The sequence below is a fragment of the Podarcis melisellensis genome (assembly GCF_964234715.1).
Source record: "Podarcis melisellensis genome assembly, chromosome: 12".
NCBI lineage: Eukaryota > Metazoa > Chordata > Lepidosauria > Squamata > Lacertidae > Podarcis > Podarcis melisellensis.
In genome coordinates, this window is record NC_138544.1 from 19556012 (window position 1) to 19575077 (window position 19066).

At 41.5% G+C, this 19066-nt stretch overlaps 1 protein-coding gene across 7 annotated transcripts in view; it reads right to left on the reverse strand.

Moving 5' to 3' along the window:
* Positions 1-19066, reverse strand: part of RARB (retinoic acid receptor beta) — a 353150-nt gene that overhangs the window by 99227 nt on the left and 234857 nt on the right. Inside the window, exon 1 of one of the 7 annotated variants that reach the window (XM_081883366.1) lies at positions 7367-7960. The exons of the other annotated variants lie outside the window; for them this stretch is intronic. Coding sequence (XP_081739492.1) covers positions 7367-7523 — 157 coding nt within the window. The 5' untranslated portion in view covers positions 7524-7960. Of the gene's footprint in view, positions 1-7366; positions 7961-19066 lie in introns of those variants that run through there. 7 annotated transcript variants of the gene reach the window in all.

The following is a 19066-nucleotide window of genomic DNA, read 5'->3' on the forward strand; positions in this document are numbered from 1 at the left end:
TGGGCTGAAACGTTTCTTTTCCTCACTCTAACGAAGATTACAGAAATAAAACTGAGCTGGCATTCCGTCACAAATCAAGACAGCTTTAAAGAGGTGCATCTGTTAAAATATTTGAAAACAGGCTAAATTGACAGCTTGAGTAAAAACAACGGAAATAAGACCAAAACGCTACTGAAATGGCGATGAAAGCAAATACTAATCTCATCTCCCTGAGAATGCATTTGAAACCAAAGGAAGTTGACTTTGTGAAACAGAAGGCTATGTTGGGTCCATTACACTTCCCAGAGCTTGAGCTGCCCTAAACTGAAAGGATAGCTAAAAATGTTTGTCTACAGGCAAACAGGGTTCCCTTAGTCCTGGGTGCTTACATCACCCCATGCATCGGGAATAACTATTTTTCTGTGTAACATTAAACCATGCCCCTCACCCCCGCTGCAAATAAGAATTTTTGATCCAGTAACTCAGCATTGTTTAGCTGAAGAAACTAAACTCCCATCTGATACAAACAGCACACTTTCTTTACATTTCCCTGCACTATTATACTTCCAGAATTTCTGGGGAAATGACACGTCTCAGATGTAATCCTGGGCTTATTTACACAAGCTCAAGTACCACTAAAGTCAAGTCAGCTTATGCATCTATAAAGACAGTTATTTCTGTTGCATAAAAACAGTCAGCATACCAGGACTCCAACTAAACAAGTCATAGAAACCTTTGAATTCCACCTCTTTGCAAGTCTTCAATCTTAGGTGGATCACAACTTTTTGTTTAAAATCAGTGTTGTGAGCCTTCAATTAAACAACTGCAGTCTTCTCTGCACAGTTGAGATTTAGGGAGATTTAATTCTAAGTAAATGTACAAAGGTCTGGGCTGTTAAATCCTTGTCTTCAAAGGCAATCATGCTCCGAAGACTATTATGATGTGTGGGATTGAGGGAAAGGGGTGTATTCACTGGTTGTAAAAAGGCTCCCATCTAAAAATAACACCCATATTCATGAATAAATATTATGTTCTAGATACTTAACAGTGGGCACTCAGCTGCCACTTAAAGCTTATGCATGTTGGAGTTGCAACAATATGATTGGAGTCCTTTGATTTTACTCTACAGCCCTTTATTTGTTAACAAAGGATAGGAAACAAGATAGATGTATTTCACTGAAGGGAAATCTGAAGGGAAATTCCACAATGATCAGACTGACTTATTGATAAAGCCCAAGCACTGAACATCAAAATTCACACAGAACAATAAAACGAAGGCAAAAGGAAGTATCTGCAGACCTATTTACATGTTACTTATGTGTAGAGCAGGCAGAACTTTTAGCCTTGTCCCCGATGTTGTGTTTTCTTTCTACAACAGTGACTTCAAGGGAAGGAAGAGGACCACTCTATTCTGCCTGGGTCAGACTACACCTGGAATAGGGTGTCCAATTCTGGGCACCACAATTTAAGAAGGATGTTGACAAACTGAGACATGTGCAGAGTAACCAAGCTGATCAAAGGTCTGGAAACCAAGCCTTATAAGGAACAGTTAAAGGAGATGGTTATGTTTAGCCTGGAAAAGAGGAGACTGAGAGCAGGTATGAGAGCCATCTTCAAATATCTCAAGGACTGTCACATAGAAGAGGCAACAAGCTTGTTTTCTCCTGCTCTGGAGGATAGGACTCGAACCAATGGCTTCAAGTTACAAGAAAGGAGAGTCCGACTGAACATGAGGAATAAATTTCCGATTGTAAGAGGTGTTTAACAGTGGAACAGAGGTTGTGGACTCTCCTTCATGGGAAGTTTTTAAGCAGAGGCTGGATGGCCACGTGTCATGGATGCTTTAGCTGAGATTTCTGCATTGCAGAGGGTTGGCTAGATGACTCTCAGGATCCCTTCCAACTCCACAATTCTAAATGCAAGCAGGACACCCACACAGCCAGGCTCCCTGATCATATGGAGTTCAGCTGTGTGGGTTTGGCTTTCTTTGCAGACAACTGTGTACAATAGGTCCACTTTGAAAACAGCTTTCTTTTCAGCTCGGACACATCTTTTATGCAGCCTTTAAGATGCACTGGGAAAATGAGGCTGCAAAGGCACAAAAGCAGCATGTGAAAGCTTTAATTTTATTCTAATTGACTGGGTTTCAACTTCTCTTGGCAGTATTCTTTTTAGATAACATTTAAATGGACTCCTGTTGGAAATGTTGGTTGACCTGATGGACATCCTATGCCCTTTTAAAATGTGGCTCTTTTTTGGGGGTGGGGGTTGTTATTCTTATTTTGATTCTATATATTGTGATCTTTTCTGTGAACCGCCCTGAGACCTCCGGGTATAGGGTGGTATATAAATTCAATAAATAAATAAAATTTTAAAAATGTTTTGCCTAGCAGCTTTTCTCAATCTGTGTGCGGGTCTGTATCTTGCAGCCTGCTTTAAAGCAGTTTCCATGCTAGAAGGCAGACACAGAACAGGTTTGCCATAGACACACCCACTACAACAACATCCCTACATAAGCCACTGGAAAGTTCCTCTTTGCTGGATTTTATTTTATTTTATTTTTTGCCATTTAGCAGTCGCAAATCTGTATCCTGTTCACTGACTACGCTTGTCGAACCCCACATTGATTTTGGAGCCCAGCTTGTTGGGGGAAAGGACACATTGCCTAGCTAGGAATTCAGAGATAGGCATCAAAAGATTTTGCCACGGGTTCAAACGCACTGTTATTAACACGAACTCAATCTGCCCGCTGTATAAAACAGCAACATGGGAAACGTAAGAGACACAGCAGTTGAATTCTAACGCTGATGCACTTTGTGATTAGAGTAAGCAGGCAACCAAAGTCATATGTAGAGCAGCAGCTTGGGGAACACACACTTGGGTGGTGTATGTAAGAGTACCCTACTTTTCCTTGCTTTATTAGCATGAACATTACGCTATGTGTCAGATAAAAAGATGCTAAAATTCAGGAGTGCCTTGTACAAAACTAGAGGGTGCTTTGCTTTGGTCACAGTTTTAAAATGAACAATGAATTGGGCCTGCCATATCAAACACAAGATAGGGGGTGGTCCTATTCCAAACTTCATAAAGGAGGTAATTTTCAAGATATTTGGCAGGCGTTTTAAGTTGGTTGCACACAGCCAAGCTAGCGTAAGGGTTTAAGAATTAAGCTCAGTGTAGGGTTAAGAAAAGAATGTGGCTTTCCCCACCCCCCACCCCCTTAGTGTATTATTAGCTCATTTGCATGATTTGGTATGTTAATATGTCCTATGGGCCTGTTTTGTACATTTTATATGTACAATGGATGCAGGTAACGTGATTCCGTAACATGTCCACTTTGCAAATGGGCACAGAAGGAGATGCGGGGAAAGGGTAAGATTTGTGTGTGTTGGAAGAGGGGAGCAGTTTGTGATGAAAATGTTGTTTGTTATACTATAGGAAAAAGCTGACATAAACTGTTAGCTTTTCAAAAATGTAAAGAATGCTAACTTCAGCATCAATGTTTTACATGCATGTGCACCTGTGTGTGTGACTGTTTTAAACAGAAAAAAAGTTTGATAGTCTGGAGGAAAACAAACAAGTTATACTGTGACATAGCGAGAAATTCAAGACACTCAGATTTCATTGCTTTTCAAAAGTGCATTAAATTAGTTTGGATCCAATTAAAGTACCGGGGATCAAGTGTCTTTTAAGAAAATTTGCAGCAAATAAAAGCCTCCATTTAATCTCTGCATTAGGAGCTTGCATTGAAACTTTAAATAAAGGAAAGGTGCATAAAAATAAACCTTGCCTTCTGCAGCTGAAATGCAGAACTTGCCAACAGCACCTGCTGCAATTCAATACTTAGGAATGTAGATTTCCAGGCATGCACTTCAATGTGTTTGTTTTTACATTCTGACTGGAGATATGAAAGATAATAAAGCATTGAGTTGTATGTTAGGACAGATGTTTCTGGGCTTGCTTTTTTTTTTTAACCGGGATAGCATAAGAATTCACAAAGTCCTAAACATTACAAGCCACCAGAAGTTTAGCAATGAATTTTTATGGATTGCAGGTTTTGTTCACAGCAGGTTTTATACAGAACTGCAGTCTATCATCTTCATTTAACATAAAATCTTACTGGGAAGCTTTGTTATTCCAAATTAAGCACTATTAAGTCCCATTCATTCCAACGGAGCAATTCAGGCCGTAACACTAAAAACACTTGCAGAATGGGGCTTACTGGGTAATAACACAGTGGGACCTACTTCTGAATAGACATGCATAGGATTGTGCCTCACTTTCTCACTGAAATCAACAGTATTTAAAAAGCTCAGCAATGGGTGACATCTAACGAAGTCATACTAGGAAGAGAACCACTGACATAAGTCAATTAACTTTTTGTGGTTCTGCTTTGAGAAAAACTAATATTGGCTATCATCCACTGACTGCTTCAAGTGCTTTATTTTTAAAATGTGTAATATCTGCAGAAAAGCTTTTCTTATTATCAGATTAACTACATCTTTCTTTACAAGACCATCAAAAGTCAGAAATAGCATGTCCATTAGTTGCATACATACTGTTTTATTTCTGATCAGGCAGCATGAAATAAAATCATCTCTTCATCTTAATAATCAAGTATCTGAAATTTCTCCAAAGTTCCAAGTTAACCCCTTCACACTTGGCTGCCAGTGAAACAGAAATCCATATTTTACCTTAAGATAAAATAGAGTATTTATGTAATCTTAGCTTTAGACTTAATTCACTAATTCAAGTCGATCCCTTTGATTATGGTGCACTGACCCCGATTTCTTAACCGTTAAAGGGAAGAGCTTATTGGTAATACTTTAAACTGCAATCAATCACGGTTCTGCTCTGTTTCTTTAAAAACACTGTTTTCTTTAGAGAAAGACTTTCGCATAGTTTTAAGACACACTATTGGGGGGGGAGAAAATTAGATGCTTACAAAATTTCTATCACAAAACCTTAAACACACAAGAGTTAAGAGGATGTAGTTAAGGCATTACATATTCTGGATGAAGCATTTTATTGACTGAATTGCTTCTGGAGAGAAATGTTGATGCTACTCTGCTGCTCTTTTCTGAGATTAATCCAGCTGTTATGCTCTACCTGGCATCCTAAAATTTCATCTCTATTGGAGATGCATGGCAACCGAGGTGTAAATGAACTATTGCAGAAAGGCTCATTTATGCAGCCAAACCCAAATAAGTTTGACTCACTCTTATCGTATGAACTGACTGTTCATACTAACAACAGAGGACTTAGCACAAGAAGGAAATCCTTGTCGTTGGAGCTACACGTTATTTTCCCCTGCAGCTGCAGAACACACTATGTTGACTTCACACTTTTAGAATTCCAAGTAATACATTTAACCACTAAACTTGAAAGGGGGGGGAGGCTTGAAAGATGAGGTATTTAAAACTCTGCTTACAATTTAAGAGTTCCAAAGTACTTTATGCATGATGTGTAACCACCTGCATTCCCGGCTTGCTTTGATAAATGCTAATCTGAAAGTTTAAAAGTTTAACAACACTGCAGTTTAAGCTTTGGTCCTTACAAAATTGTGAATTCCTGAAAGCACTTTGCTATACCCCCCCCCTTTCTGGTTAATAGTTCCTTTGATTGGCTTCCCTTCTTCTAATCCAGCCTCTTTCCTTATCTCCAGCTCTAGGCAAATGACACATTTAACACTTGCTGCCTGCTGCTAATGGTGAAACACACACACACAAACACACACACACAACCATTTAACTTGCTCAGGAGAAAAGGCAGCATATATACATATTTTAAAAGCTGGTTCTAATTAATGGCATTGTGAAAGACTTGTAATGTTTTGACTTCAAACAGATCGCCAGCAGTAAATTCTCTAAACTATTTTTCTAGAAGTTTGATATTGTCAAAAAAATTAAATACCTAAAGTATGCTGTTATAGAAAACTTGCTAAGAAAACAAAACTTTCCAGAACATACTTACAAACTTAAGCAAAGTTCTTTCTCAGTTAGCTATACAGAATTAACACAGTCTTTCAACCTGCAAACGTGGAAACGCCTAGAAAATATTTGGGCTACATTTTCTGATCTGCTTGTTTTGGGTTTGTTTTTGACTTTGCCTCTACTTTCCTAAAGAGGCGAAAATGTTAAATTCTTCAGGGACTAGCTTCTAAGTTTTGTTTGCATGTCCTATGCTAACGGAGACCGAATTGTGATGAAAATATGTTGACTGTAGCATTAGCTCTCATGCTCGTACCACACATCTGAACAAAATTCCCATTTCTTTTTCTTCCCTTGTGGATTAAACACTCTGAATTTTTTAAAAAAGCTCCACCTATTTCAAAGCAACTGGGATACCTAGGAATCACAATGATATCAAACATACTTCTATAGTCAATGCCTCATTGAGGTGCCAAAGAGTATGTTAAAAAAAATGATAGATAGCCATCATTTATCTAAATCAGTGTCAGAGCAATGAAGCATCCTTCAAGGGTGTTTTTTTCTTTCTTTAATGCAGAGAAAGTGGTGCTGGGACTTTGCTATTTCTTGCTGTTTCTCAGACTCGAAACGTAAGATTAAGGATTGCCGCTGTTTGCCACCTATGTTCCCCAGCACTATGTCAAGATCTGATAACAAACAGCAATTTAAAAAAAAAAAAAACCTGCGCCAGCGAAGAAGCAGCTCCCTTTTCCTGAAAGTCCCAGGCTCTGAACAGATTCGGAAAGCGCTGAGATAATTGATGGGGAAACACAAGGGGTGTTCACAGTTAGTTTTCTAGCAAAAACAGGGACTTCTTAGAGCAACAAAGTAAAAAGGAGAAAGGTGGCAGCAAGGTCAATGCAAAGAAATATTGCCTCTTCTCCCCACCCACGCCCAGAGAAAAAAAAAAGGAAAATATTTATGGGAGTTTACAACTCCCAATTCTGCCCACCCTATTGAGGCTAAAGTCACAGGGCAGGACACTGCCAAATGAACTGGTTGCTTAGGTGTTAAAAGGCACCTGGGGGAAAAGAGATAGACTAAATTCAAAACAGGGTATTAGAAGAGCAAAGAGCCTGTGCAGATCAGGAAAATTTACACACAACCTACACTGAATGATAAATCAATAATAATAATAATCCATTTCCTCCATGAACTATTTACAAGATGCCAAGAATTCGCTAGAGAAGCAACACTACAAGCGGGAAAAGCAAAGCACACCTAGGCTGGTGTTCTTTCAAAATGTTTGAAGAATTTGTATGCACCACATATCTGAATAGCTGTGGTTTGGAAAGAATGCCTCTTTCACCTGTTTGTGTGTGTAGCGGCCATTATTATTATGATTATGATTATTATTACATCATGCAAATAAATAAAGCAGAGGGGGGAAAGTGGAGCAAAATAACCGCGGGACCTACATTGCGCACTGTGCCGGTGCCGCCACTCTGTTTGTGCCAATCCACTGAAGCATGCTTTGAGAGCCTTCTCCTGGAGCATGCAGGAAGACGGACTTGCTGTGTAGAAATCCAGCATTTGACCAGGGCTTACTGCTAGGACATCCATGCAGTCAAACATGATTCCCCCTCCACAGTAGGTCTGGAAAAGTGCCTTCCGTTAGGTGTGGAGGGAAATGGCATAGGAAAGTACCTCCAACTCCATCAAACTCTGCCCCCTTTTTGGCACGTAGGCTGTTGGTCTTTTTCCCAGACCAGAATCATGAATTATGACAGACAACACAGCTAAAAGCCTGTAATTGATCCAAATGATCATTTACCATTTTCCAGCCTGTTCAGCCAATCCGGCAGAATAGGAGGGGGGAAGCAGGGAGCTTTCCAAGTTTCAGTTTTCCTCCATCTCTTCCTCAAAACCTCGAAGGAGCCTTCTTGCTTCTCAGGCTTCCACCGAATAGGTGTTTTAAAATATATCCTGTGCAGCGTCCAAGTTTTACAGAGAAAACAGGCTTCGGTGAGAGCTCTGGATCCCCCTTTGCCGGCGAATAGATCCTTCTGCCTGCGAACAGCTCACTTCCTACTACTTGTGTCACACAGAATGAAAGATTGAATTGCTTAATATATGCGAGTGAACTTTCCATGAACCCTTCCCAGGCTGCTAACCTTCAAATGACCCAACCAGTCTGACATCACCAACTCCCAGGATTCTCACACAGCTTAAAAACTCCCGGCAGCCTTGCAAAATAATGCAGGCAAGCACAGAAGCAGGCAGCCAGTAGCTGCCGCTCCTATAATAACGTCCCTTTAGAAAGGAAGACAAACACTTTTTTAAAAAGATATAAAATAGAAATAAGAGTTGCCTCAGGATTCTAAGCAGCAGTGCTGCACACAAACACACACACACAAACACGAAGAGACGTGCCTTAAAGTTTACAAAATCTCTCTCATTATCTTCCCTCCGCTGTTTAATTCTTCTCCAAAGCTTCTTTTCTACAAAGATTTCCTTCCTTCCTTCGAGTGAAGCAAACATACACGCTCGATTCTACGCATAAACACGTCCCAATTCTCTCCTGGCATCATTCAGGAAAGACAAGGGTGACATATTGCATTCACTCTATTATATATAAAAACAGACTTAATGGGGGACAGTCTTATACATACAGCTCACAATGATTTGCCGGACCAGCGTTAGAGCCCTAGACAGGATACATATACAGAGAGAGAGAGAGAGAGAGAGAGAGAGAGAGAGAGAGAGAGAGAGAGAGAGAGAGAGAGAGAGAGAGCGCGCAGTGGAATTCCCTCATGCCTTGGACAGGGTTCTACGTCTATGCTTCCAGTTCCCCCATATTCACTGCCATGGTTAGGTTGGGCTCAGAAGCTGCAGCACATAGCAAAGTACACACTAGCACAATTTTTGCATGCATAAGTGCATGCTTTCCCCCCTTCATAAAAGTTATTGTATCTCAACATATGGGGGTGGGTGGGAATCATGTGTGAAACAGCCCTCAAATCCTTCAGCGGTTCAGTTGCCAGTATTTAATTTTTTTAAAGTCCAGTGCACAGCAAAATCGCTCTGTCCCTGCTTTCAAAACAACGTGCCCCCCCCCGTAACTGTGATAGTGCAAAGCTATTGACGGCAATGAAAGCACAGAAGCCAAATGCAGCTTATAATAATTCTAAAGCAACACCCCACCTGCTTTTTATCTGTTCACACAGAATCCCTGTCTATGACAGGGATGGAGAACCTGCGATCAATCCAGAGGTTGATGGATTATTCGAGCCCCTTGTTGGGTGAACGATTCTTGGAATAGTGGGGTGGGGGTGGGGTTGGACTAGATGACCCTTGTGGTCCCTTCCAACTCTGCAATTCTAGGATTCTATGAACCATTGGCTATGTTGGCCAAGGTCAATGGGAGCTAAAGTCCAACAACATTAGGAAGGACCACGGGTTCTACACACTTGGTCTACAGCGACTGGCATCAGGTTGCCAGGATTTCACACAGGGGTCTCTACAGCCCTACCTGGAACTGTTGGGTCATTGAACCTGGAACCTTTTGTATACAAAGCATATACTCCGGCTCTGAGTTACTGGCTTTTCCTGCAATTACTTAGCCAGATTCTTCTAGAGCATAAATTGAATGGGCGTTCTGTTTCTGTTGGCACCCATCACCTGTTTTCTCGTGGCGCTGTGGGTAAAACCTCAGTGCCTAGGACTTGCCGATCACATTGTCGGTGGTTCAAACCCCCGCGGCGGGGTGCTCTCCTGTCGTTTGGTCCCAGCGCCTGCCAACCTAGCAGTTCGAAAGCACCCTCGGGTGCAAGTAGATAAATAGGGACCGCTTACCAGCGGGAAGGTAAATGGCGTTCCGTGTGCTACGCTGGCTCACCAGATGCAGCTTGTCACGCTGGTCACGTAACCCGGAAGTGTCTGCGGACAGCGCTGGCCCCCGGCCTATAGAGTGAGATGAGCGCACAACCCTAGAGTCTGTCAAGACTGGCCCGTACAGGCAGGGGTACCTTTACCTTTATGCTGCTTTTAGATATGGAGGCTCAATTTAATTGATTGGCTAGGAAACCATTCATTCATTCTACTCTTTTTAAAAAAATAAAATCCTACGTTTAAGGATACCAATCTTTCTGAGACCACTTGCAAGTAGAATAATAAGACTTCTTTAGATTGTTTTATGCCCTTTCAGATTACATCTGGTTTATGTGTGTATTGTGTTTGTGTGTGTGTGTGTGTTGAATACGGTTTGTTTTCAATTTAGATATATCAATTTCAAAAGAATGTTTTTTATATGTGTTCTTTGAATCTTCTCATATTCAAGTTTTGTTAACCCAGTCAGCAAGCAGTGTCACTGAGCTTTTAATGAATAGCAGGCCTCTTAGGCGGTGGGAGATGGAACCATGTGTTCATGTGAGAATATTCAACTCTTTGAGTTGAAATAGCCACTGTGCAGGAAAAGTTTTGCTTTCATCTTAACAGAGAGGAAAGCAGCATTTGATATAAACTAATATTCAACGTGAGAGCTGGACCATAAAGAAGGCTGATCCCTGAAGAATTGATGCTTTTGAATTATGGTGCTGGAGGAGACTCTTGAGAGTCCTATGGACTGCAAGAAGATCAAACCTATCCATTCTTAAGGAAATCAGCCCTAAGTGCTCACTGGAAGGACAGACCCTGAAGCTGAGGCTCCAATACTTTGGCCACCTCATGAGAAAAGAAGATTCCCTGGAAAAGACCCTGATGTTGGGAGAGGTTGAGGGCACAAGAAGAAGGGGACGACAGAGGATGAGATGGTTGGACAGTGTTCTTGAAGCTACCAACATGAGTTTGACCAAACTGCGGGAGGCAGTGGAAGACAGGAGTGCCTGGCGTGCTCTGGTCCATGGGGTCATGAAGAGTCAGACATGACTAAACAACAAATATTCAAATGCCTGTATGAGAACTCACAAAAATATAAAACTAATATTCAAAGGCCAGTATGAGAACTCACAAAAATTCTAAAGAATTCAACTCATATTAACATTACTGTCCTTGTGTAACTCAGCCTATAATTAATATTTATCGGGGCCAAGAGGATTCATGGTGATAGATTTTCTTTGCGACAGATCCGCAACCAAGATCCCAGGGCGCTGTTGACATGGAGATTGTATAAAACTGGATTAGCTGGTGGCTGAAAGAACTTTGGAAGGGGATTTTGGGAGCTGTAGTCTAGCAGCATTTTGAAGACCACAGGTTTCTGAATCCTGCTGCAGACATTGCTGAGCAAGCTGACCAATAGTATAACATATGGACCAATGGTATAACGATTCAAGGAGTGGGTGGCACTGTGGTCTAAACCAGTGTTTTTCAACCACTAGAAACTAGTGTGCCGCGAGATGTTGCCTGGTGTGCCGTGGGAAAAATGGAAAAATTCGAAAGATTTAAAAATAAAGTATTTTATAATTTTTCACTATTCTGTTTACTTACTATTTCATAATAAAGTAATTATAAAATACTTTCTTTGTGTTTATTTGATTCCTATTCAAGAGAATTACTTTATATATAGTCAATATAGGCACAGAGCTAATTTTTTTAACGTTTTCTAATGGTGGTGTGCCTCGTGATTTTTTTCATGAAACAAGTGTGCCTTTGCCCAAAAAAGGTTGAAAAACACTGGTCTAAACCACTGAGCCTCTTAGGCTTGCCAATCAGAAGGTCGGCGGTTTTAATCCCCACGACGGGGTGAGCTCCCCTTGCTCTGTGCCAGCTTCTGCCAACCTAGCAGTGCAAGTAGATAAATAGGTACTGCTGCAGTGAGAAGGTAAATTGTGTTTCCGTGTGCTCTGGTTTTCGTCATGGTGTCCCGTTTAGTCATGCTGGCCACATGACCCAGAAAGCTGTCTGTGGACAAACGCCGGCTCTCTCGACCTGAAAGCGAGATGAGCACCGCAACCCCATAGTCGTCGTCTTTGACTGGACTTAACTGTCCAGGGGTCTCTTACCCTTTTACCTTATAATGTATAGTCATAGAAAGGATATGCTAGACTAGATAAAACTTTTGCTTCTTATAGTTTGCTATCTTAAGACCATCCTGTGCATAACTTGGCCAATTTAAACGGTTTCAAAGGAGGCTGCGAGACCCCATTCTGAAGTCACAATAGCACTTATAGTGGTACCTTGGATTACAGACGCTTCAGGTTACAGACTCCGCTAACCCAGAAATAGTACCTCGGGTTAAGAACTTTGCTTCAGGGTGAGAACAGAAATCGTGTGGCTGCGGCGCGGTGGCAGCGGGAATCCCCATTAGCTAAAGTGGTACCTCAGGTTAAGAACAGTTTCAGGTTAAGGATGGACCTCCAGAACGAATTAAGTTCTTAACCCGAGGTACCACTGTAACTGAAACATGAAGACAGCTGAGATGCACGTTTTGAAATAATTAAGTAGAAACAAAAAACATCTCACCTTTAAGGGGGGAGACTGAGACCAAGTGATGTGTGCCCTTGCTCCGGCCGCTGTCCAAGTAAACCCAAAAGCCCATAATGAAAACAAAACCAGGGAGTAGAATTGAAAACTCACCAAAAGCCAGGCAAAACAAACCCTTATTACAGTTCATTTAAAGCTAAGCAAACATGGATCTAGCCTGACTTCCCTAAGGAGGGGGTTTGAGAATCAGGATACAGTTATAGACAAGGGCCTATACCCGCTACTCACCAAACTAGGCTCTCTTGGTGGTGGAAGATCACACACAGCAGGGGCGCCAACTCCAAGGGACAGAGCTTCTCCTCCTCCTGATAGGGAAGGAGGCCAAACATGAGAGAGAAGCCACCGGCCACCATGTTTGGCTCTCCCCACTGGCTCTTCCCAAAAAGTGATGCTATGCCACACGTGTGATGTCACAGACGCGATGTCAGCCCCCTCTCTGCCACACAGTCTCTGATGAATATTGCAAATTTCAGGCAGGCTGACACAGGAGGCAGTGGTCTTTCATAATATCCTGGTGCCTAATTGTTTTGGCCATTACAGGTAAATACCAGCAGCTTTAATTATGTCCAGAAACACACACCTACTTATAGTTCCATGTTTTACTCCAAGGAACTCAATTGTACACATGGTCCTTGCTCCCACCCTATTTTATCCTTACATTAATATTTTTGTAGTTTATAAAAATGCAACAAAAACCCCTGCATTTCAATTGTACACATTTGACGCGCATTGGACAGGCATTTTATACGCATTCTCCTACATTGCGACTTTTGTATGCTTTTCAATGCAACTCCTCCTAATGCAACACATTATTGTATACATTTTCCAGGGACATACACATTCTCTGTGCATTTTTAAAGCTTAAACTGCACTTGAAAATTCAAAGTATACAAGCCACATTGCTGACTGCATTCGAATTTGCATGTAAGTTTGGGATTGGCAAAGTAAGCCAACTGGCTTTAAAATGCAAACCAAATGAATTTCTACTCCATCCCTAGCTACAGGCCATATTCTTTGATCCACCGGATGGAAGCAATGAAAAATTGGGAGATGATTTCTTCCTGAGGGTAATAATAGAGGAGATAAAATAAGGCTGAAAACAAATATCAGTATGCTTATTTCGTATTTTGTCCCTAAAGGATTAACATGCTTATGTGATGTATTTTAAAAGTCTCACAGATTTTTATGTTTTATAAAAATAAATTTAGTAATTTATGCCAAATTGCCTCGGAATTGAATTAAGATAGCTTTTTTCATAATATATCTAAATTAGCTGGGTAGTTCTGGATGTTTCATAATGAATTATGCCTATGGTAATGCTTGGTTATTATCGAGTCCCTGTGTAATTAAGTAACATTAATTCTTTGGATTATCTAGATGCCTATTCTTACTATTTCTTCCCATTTTTGTAATAAATTAATTAGCTCACATTAGCTTTTAAAATTATATTTGGGTTTGTGTGTGTGTGTGTAAACCTTACATTCTTGGGGAAATGGGAAAATTTTTCAAATGAAACTAATAGTCATTTAAAAGATACAGCTTACTATTCATTATAATTAGCAAGAATATACACTGAAGCAGTAATTAATTCCTTAGTTAATTTAAACGTAATGAGGTGTGAATATTTTACACTCTTATCCGTAGTTCTTGAAAGATGTTAAAGGGCTGGCAGGAAAATGCTATGAAATGAAGCCCATATGAAAAGAATTTTCTTATTTTGTGTCACCTATGCGATCTGTTTCCTTTCAATCTTCACTGGCAAAAACTGTACAATAAACATATTCTTAGCCATAAATGTAATAAAAGCTAAAGTAATGGTCAAAATTCTATTTCCTCTGGTATTACTATATGTATTTCTCTGGGTGACACAGTACTTTTGAAGTCCATGTTCATAAAACAACAATTTGCAACCAAAGTTTTCGTTCTATATCTGTATTTCTGGTTTTTGTTCAGCAATGGCTATTGAGGACCATGAATCACGCTGCGAATAAAATATACTTGTCCTGACCGCCTTATGCAAAAGAACAGGAGTCTGCAGACCTTATAGCAAACCTGCCAGAGACAGAACACCAAATCACATTTCCTATTATTTTCTAAGCTGCCTAAATGAAAACATATGGATAATGAAAACATATGGATCTCTCCCTTATTGTAAAACAACTACACTGGCTGCCAATCCATTTCCTGGCACAATTCAAAGCGCTAGTGATCACCTACAAAACCTTGAATGGTTCCAGAATACCTAAAGGACCACCTTCAACCACATAAACATGCCCAGGTTTTGTGGTCATCACCTGAAGCCTTTCTCTGCGTCTCCTTGCCATATCAAGTTGGCTGTTCTGATAGGTAAAGGTAAAGGTACCCCTGACCATTAGGTCCAGTCGTGACCGACTCTGGGGTTGCGGCACTCATCTGAGGGCTGAGGGAGCCGGCGTTTGTCCGCAGACAGCTTCCGGGCCATGTGGCCAGCATGACTAAGCCGCTTCTGGCGAACCAGAGCAGCGCATGGAAATGCCGTTTACCTTCCCGCCGGAGCGGTTCCTATTTATCTACTTGCACTGGCGTGCTTTCGAACTGCTAGGTTGGCAGGAGCAGGGACCGAGCAACGGGAGCTCACCCCGTCGCGGGGATTCGAACTGCCGACCTTCTGATCAGCAAGTCCTAGGCTCTGTGGTTTAACCCATAGCGCCACCCGCGTCCTCATGCCAAAGGATAAATGGACATAAATCTGACATCAGGAATCACAAGAGAGAGAAGCCAGTAGGAGAACACTTCAATCGCCCAGGACATTCAATACAGGATCTCAAAGCAGCTGTCTTTACAAAAGAATTCCAGAAATAGACTTGAAAGAGAAGTTGCTGAATTACAACTTATTACTAAACTTTAAACTATGGAGAGACCTGGTATGAATAGAGATATTGGATTCTTGTCTCATTAAACACACTAAAGCTATTTTTGGTCGTCTGCATACTATCCCTTGCTTTTTCCTGTAGGACTAATTGCAGTCGTTAACAGTCATCAACAGGTTTACCATACCTATTGAGTCAACCACTCATCTCCAACTACCCTTCTGGAAAAAAACCCACCCCACCTTCCACTATATATAAGGGTCTGGTGACCTCTGTTTCAGTGTATCGGCCTGAAAGCAAGATGAACCCATAGTCGCCTTTGACTGGACGTAACAGTCCAGGGGTCCTTTACCTTTTTACCTATACCTATGATGAGATTTGTAGTTTTTAAACACGTGGAGATCCCCATGTTGACTATCCCTGCCATACAAAATATGGTACAGATTTATCGTTTTATTTTGCTTAAGTGGAATCGATGCATATCCCTGCCAAGTTGTCTGAGATACCATTTTAAAAGTTTCAATTAGCATAACACAATTATAATGCAAAGTTAATTCATAAGAGTCCACTGCATGGACAGACATCGTGTTTTTTATACAACGCTATTTCCTGTAGTAGCATTGCCTCTGTCCGATTCTCCAAATCCAAAACCTGTTTGGAATGAGCTGTTTAGGTTGTCCTTTTGTGTTTGTCTGGGCTACAGCAGCCCTTCAAATAGTCTTCCATAACAGAGGCTTCTTGCTGGTGATGGCTTTGTACAATTTCAGTAGTGAACCGATAGTGTATAGCTAATCCTTTGGCATATGTTGATCCTGTGAAACCTGATGTAAAAGCACATGTCAGCACAGCTTCACTGATCTTATGATACAGTGATATATTCCAGAACTCTGTAACACAAAGTAGTCTGTCAGCAAAAATACAGCCAGGGATTGTGGTGAGGACAGACTTCTATCCAATACCCCATCTGCACCTCTAGCTATTAGCTAAAGTCCTGTGATCTCATGGAACATTAACAACTATATTCAGAATATTAATAACGAGTCCGGCTTAAGTTCTGTATAACATATCAACATTAGGAAGGCACTCAATTGAAAAGACCAGGGGTCAGCAAACTAAGGCCCGTGGGCCGGATCAGGCCCACCTGGGTCCTAAATCCGGCGCGCACCGCGAAGCCGGAACCTGCCACGAAGCAAGACTCCCAGCTATGACGAAGGGAGGACGAGGCCAAGCAGTGGTGGCTCTGCCAATCAAACGCCTGGTTTACCTCAGCACGGCACGGGGACGTCTCTGCCAATCAAACGCCGCTGAGGTAAACCCGGCATGGCGTTTGATTGGCAGAGCTACTGCCGCTTGGCCTCTTCCTCCCGCCCCCGCCGCCCTGGTGCTCCTGTGGGCCAGAGAGTGGAGCGGACGAGCTCGCTCTGCCTACCCACTTCACAAGAAGCAGAAGCGGCGGTGGCGGCAGCCCCTGGGAAGGTAAGCACAGCACCTTCTTTCTCGAGGTGGGGAGGAAGCCCTTTCGCACCCCTGCCGCCAGCCCTTCGGCAAATGAGGCAGGCAGCAAACCGAGAAGGCAGCTGGGGGTGGGGGTGGGGAGGAGGACTACTTGCCCCCCTCAGAGTGTGCATAGGAATTCATTTTTTAAAAAAATAGTACAGCCCACCACAAGGTCTGAAGTACAGTGGACCGGCCCCCTGTGGACAGTTTGCTGACCCCTGGATTACAACAGCTATAACAGGCACGGGGAACAAATTAGGCTTGTGGATCACATTAGGTGGTGCAGCTATAGTTCTAATTTGGTTCACAAGGCTTCCCCACCACCACCAAGCCATAGCTACCTGCCCAACAACTGACATCACAGGAACATCAGCTTTGGGGCAGGTAAAGATGCAGCTGCAAATGAACTATACTCCTGCTTGTTCCTTTGCAAACAGGGCTCGCATCTGGCACCTTTTAAATTTGGCACCATTTGCAAGCCCCAATGGGATCGGATGCACTTTGAAGTACCTGGGTCTGGATTTTCCAAGTGCATCCGATCCCAGATGCTACAAGTTGGGCTTGAAGATGGTGCTGGATGCCTTGGCTTTTGGTAGGAATCTTCCTTTGTAGCTTGGCTGGAGCTAAAGCTGGACTGCAAGGGGGTGGGGGTGGAAATGTTCTTTTGCAGAAGTAGCTTTCATTAAAGTCATATTATATCCCAACTTCTTGTTTTTGGTCCTTTGAGACTTTGAGGCAAAGCACAGGTAGAATTTTAAATAAATATATAACAGACCACTTTGAAAGAGCAGTTACAGTGTAACATTCAAGCCACAGCACTGACCTTGCTGTAGAAACTACAGAAAAAAGGCAAAAGTTATACCGAGATATAAATCAGAGAATGTGTACTCCAAAAATGGTTTAATTAGGTCTTTTTGCTCATTGATTTTGTATTTGGCTAATGATTCCAGCTCTGAGATCATAACACTATATAAGATGTAAGATATCTTTTAACCCATGTGTTGATTTTGACATTGACATAGTAATGTGACCCAATAATGTTTTCCAATATTTTAATTTTTGCTGATGCTCAAAAATACTATAGAAGAGCTGATTCGTAATTATAACATACAGCATTGCATAAATTTCTACTTAATTAAAAAGCTTCTAAATTCTGACTAATCAATTTGCAAAGGTTTTTGACAAATTGCACATTTTATTTCAGGAGATTTATTAATAGTTTGACCTATAGCTAGCTAATTACAGTTATAGTACTGCTGCAGTAATACTGAAGACCTACAAAATGATACAGTTACACATTTATTTTGGTATGTCTACCTTAATTCCAGAACATTACAATACACTTACATTTTTAGCTGTTTCTGCATTATGCCTGGAAGCTGATGGAAGGATCTTCTAAGTACACACTACATTTATATGAAAGCATAGTTTCAATATGAGTGTAATTTATTGGACCCCAGTGCTTCTCTTTATAGAGAATCTTAACACCATTTGCTCTCAGAAACTGCCTTGAAGCCAGTGGTATTAACTTGCCTGATAACAGAAGTTTAATTCCGAATCTGTGGGTGACAGTAATACATTCAGTTTATCCCAATGTTTAGAACCCATCTTCTGCCCAACCGCCATTCCCACAGTTCTAAATTGATGCATTCTGATTAAAGGCATTTTAATATAATATTCCATGTAGTTATCCCTATCCTTAAAAAATCAACTAAAGATGCTATCCAGCTACTTTGATTCAGGTCTCATTGATTTCAACAGTGTTCAACCTCCCATTAAAATCAATAGGACTTAAAAGTGCTTGGGTTGAACCATGCCGCTATGTTTCTCAAGATGGAAAGTAATGAAGTTTCCAATCATTATAGGTTGGGTGGGGAACAGGATCTGGCCGGATGGCCAAACCTAGAGCTCCTACACTTCCTGTGGGCCAGATCCTAATCTCCCTCCCCACCGGTGGGACACTTTGACCCAGCTTCAAAGGAAAGAATCAAGTGCACTCAAAACTACAATCCTATTCCCCCCCTTCCTTTGCAGGGATGACTTTAATGAAAGCTACTTCTGCAAAAGAACATTTCCACCACCACCCCTTTGCGGTCCAGCTTTAGCTCCAGCCAGGCTACATAAAGGTATACAACAAATGATTCTTTTAAAAAGGTCAATGTATGATGTTAAGATCAAGGATAAACTCAGTGCTATTTTTCTAGAAAAAGGGGTGCCATGAATGCACAATGGAGCCCTCCCGAGAAGTGCCGGAACTGAGTTATGGTAAGTTCTGGCTAAAAAAAAGGTCCCAGAAGAATCTAGGGTAAAGGAAGTATGGCAGCTCAAAATGATCTGAGCTTCCTTATAACA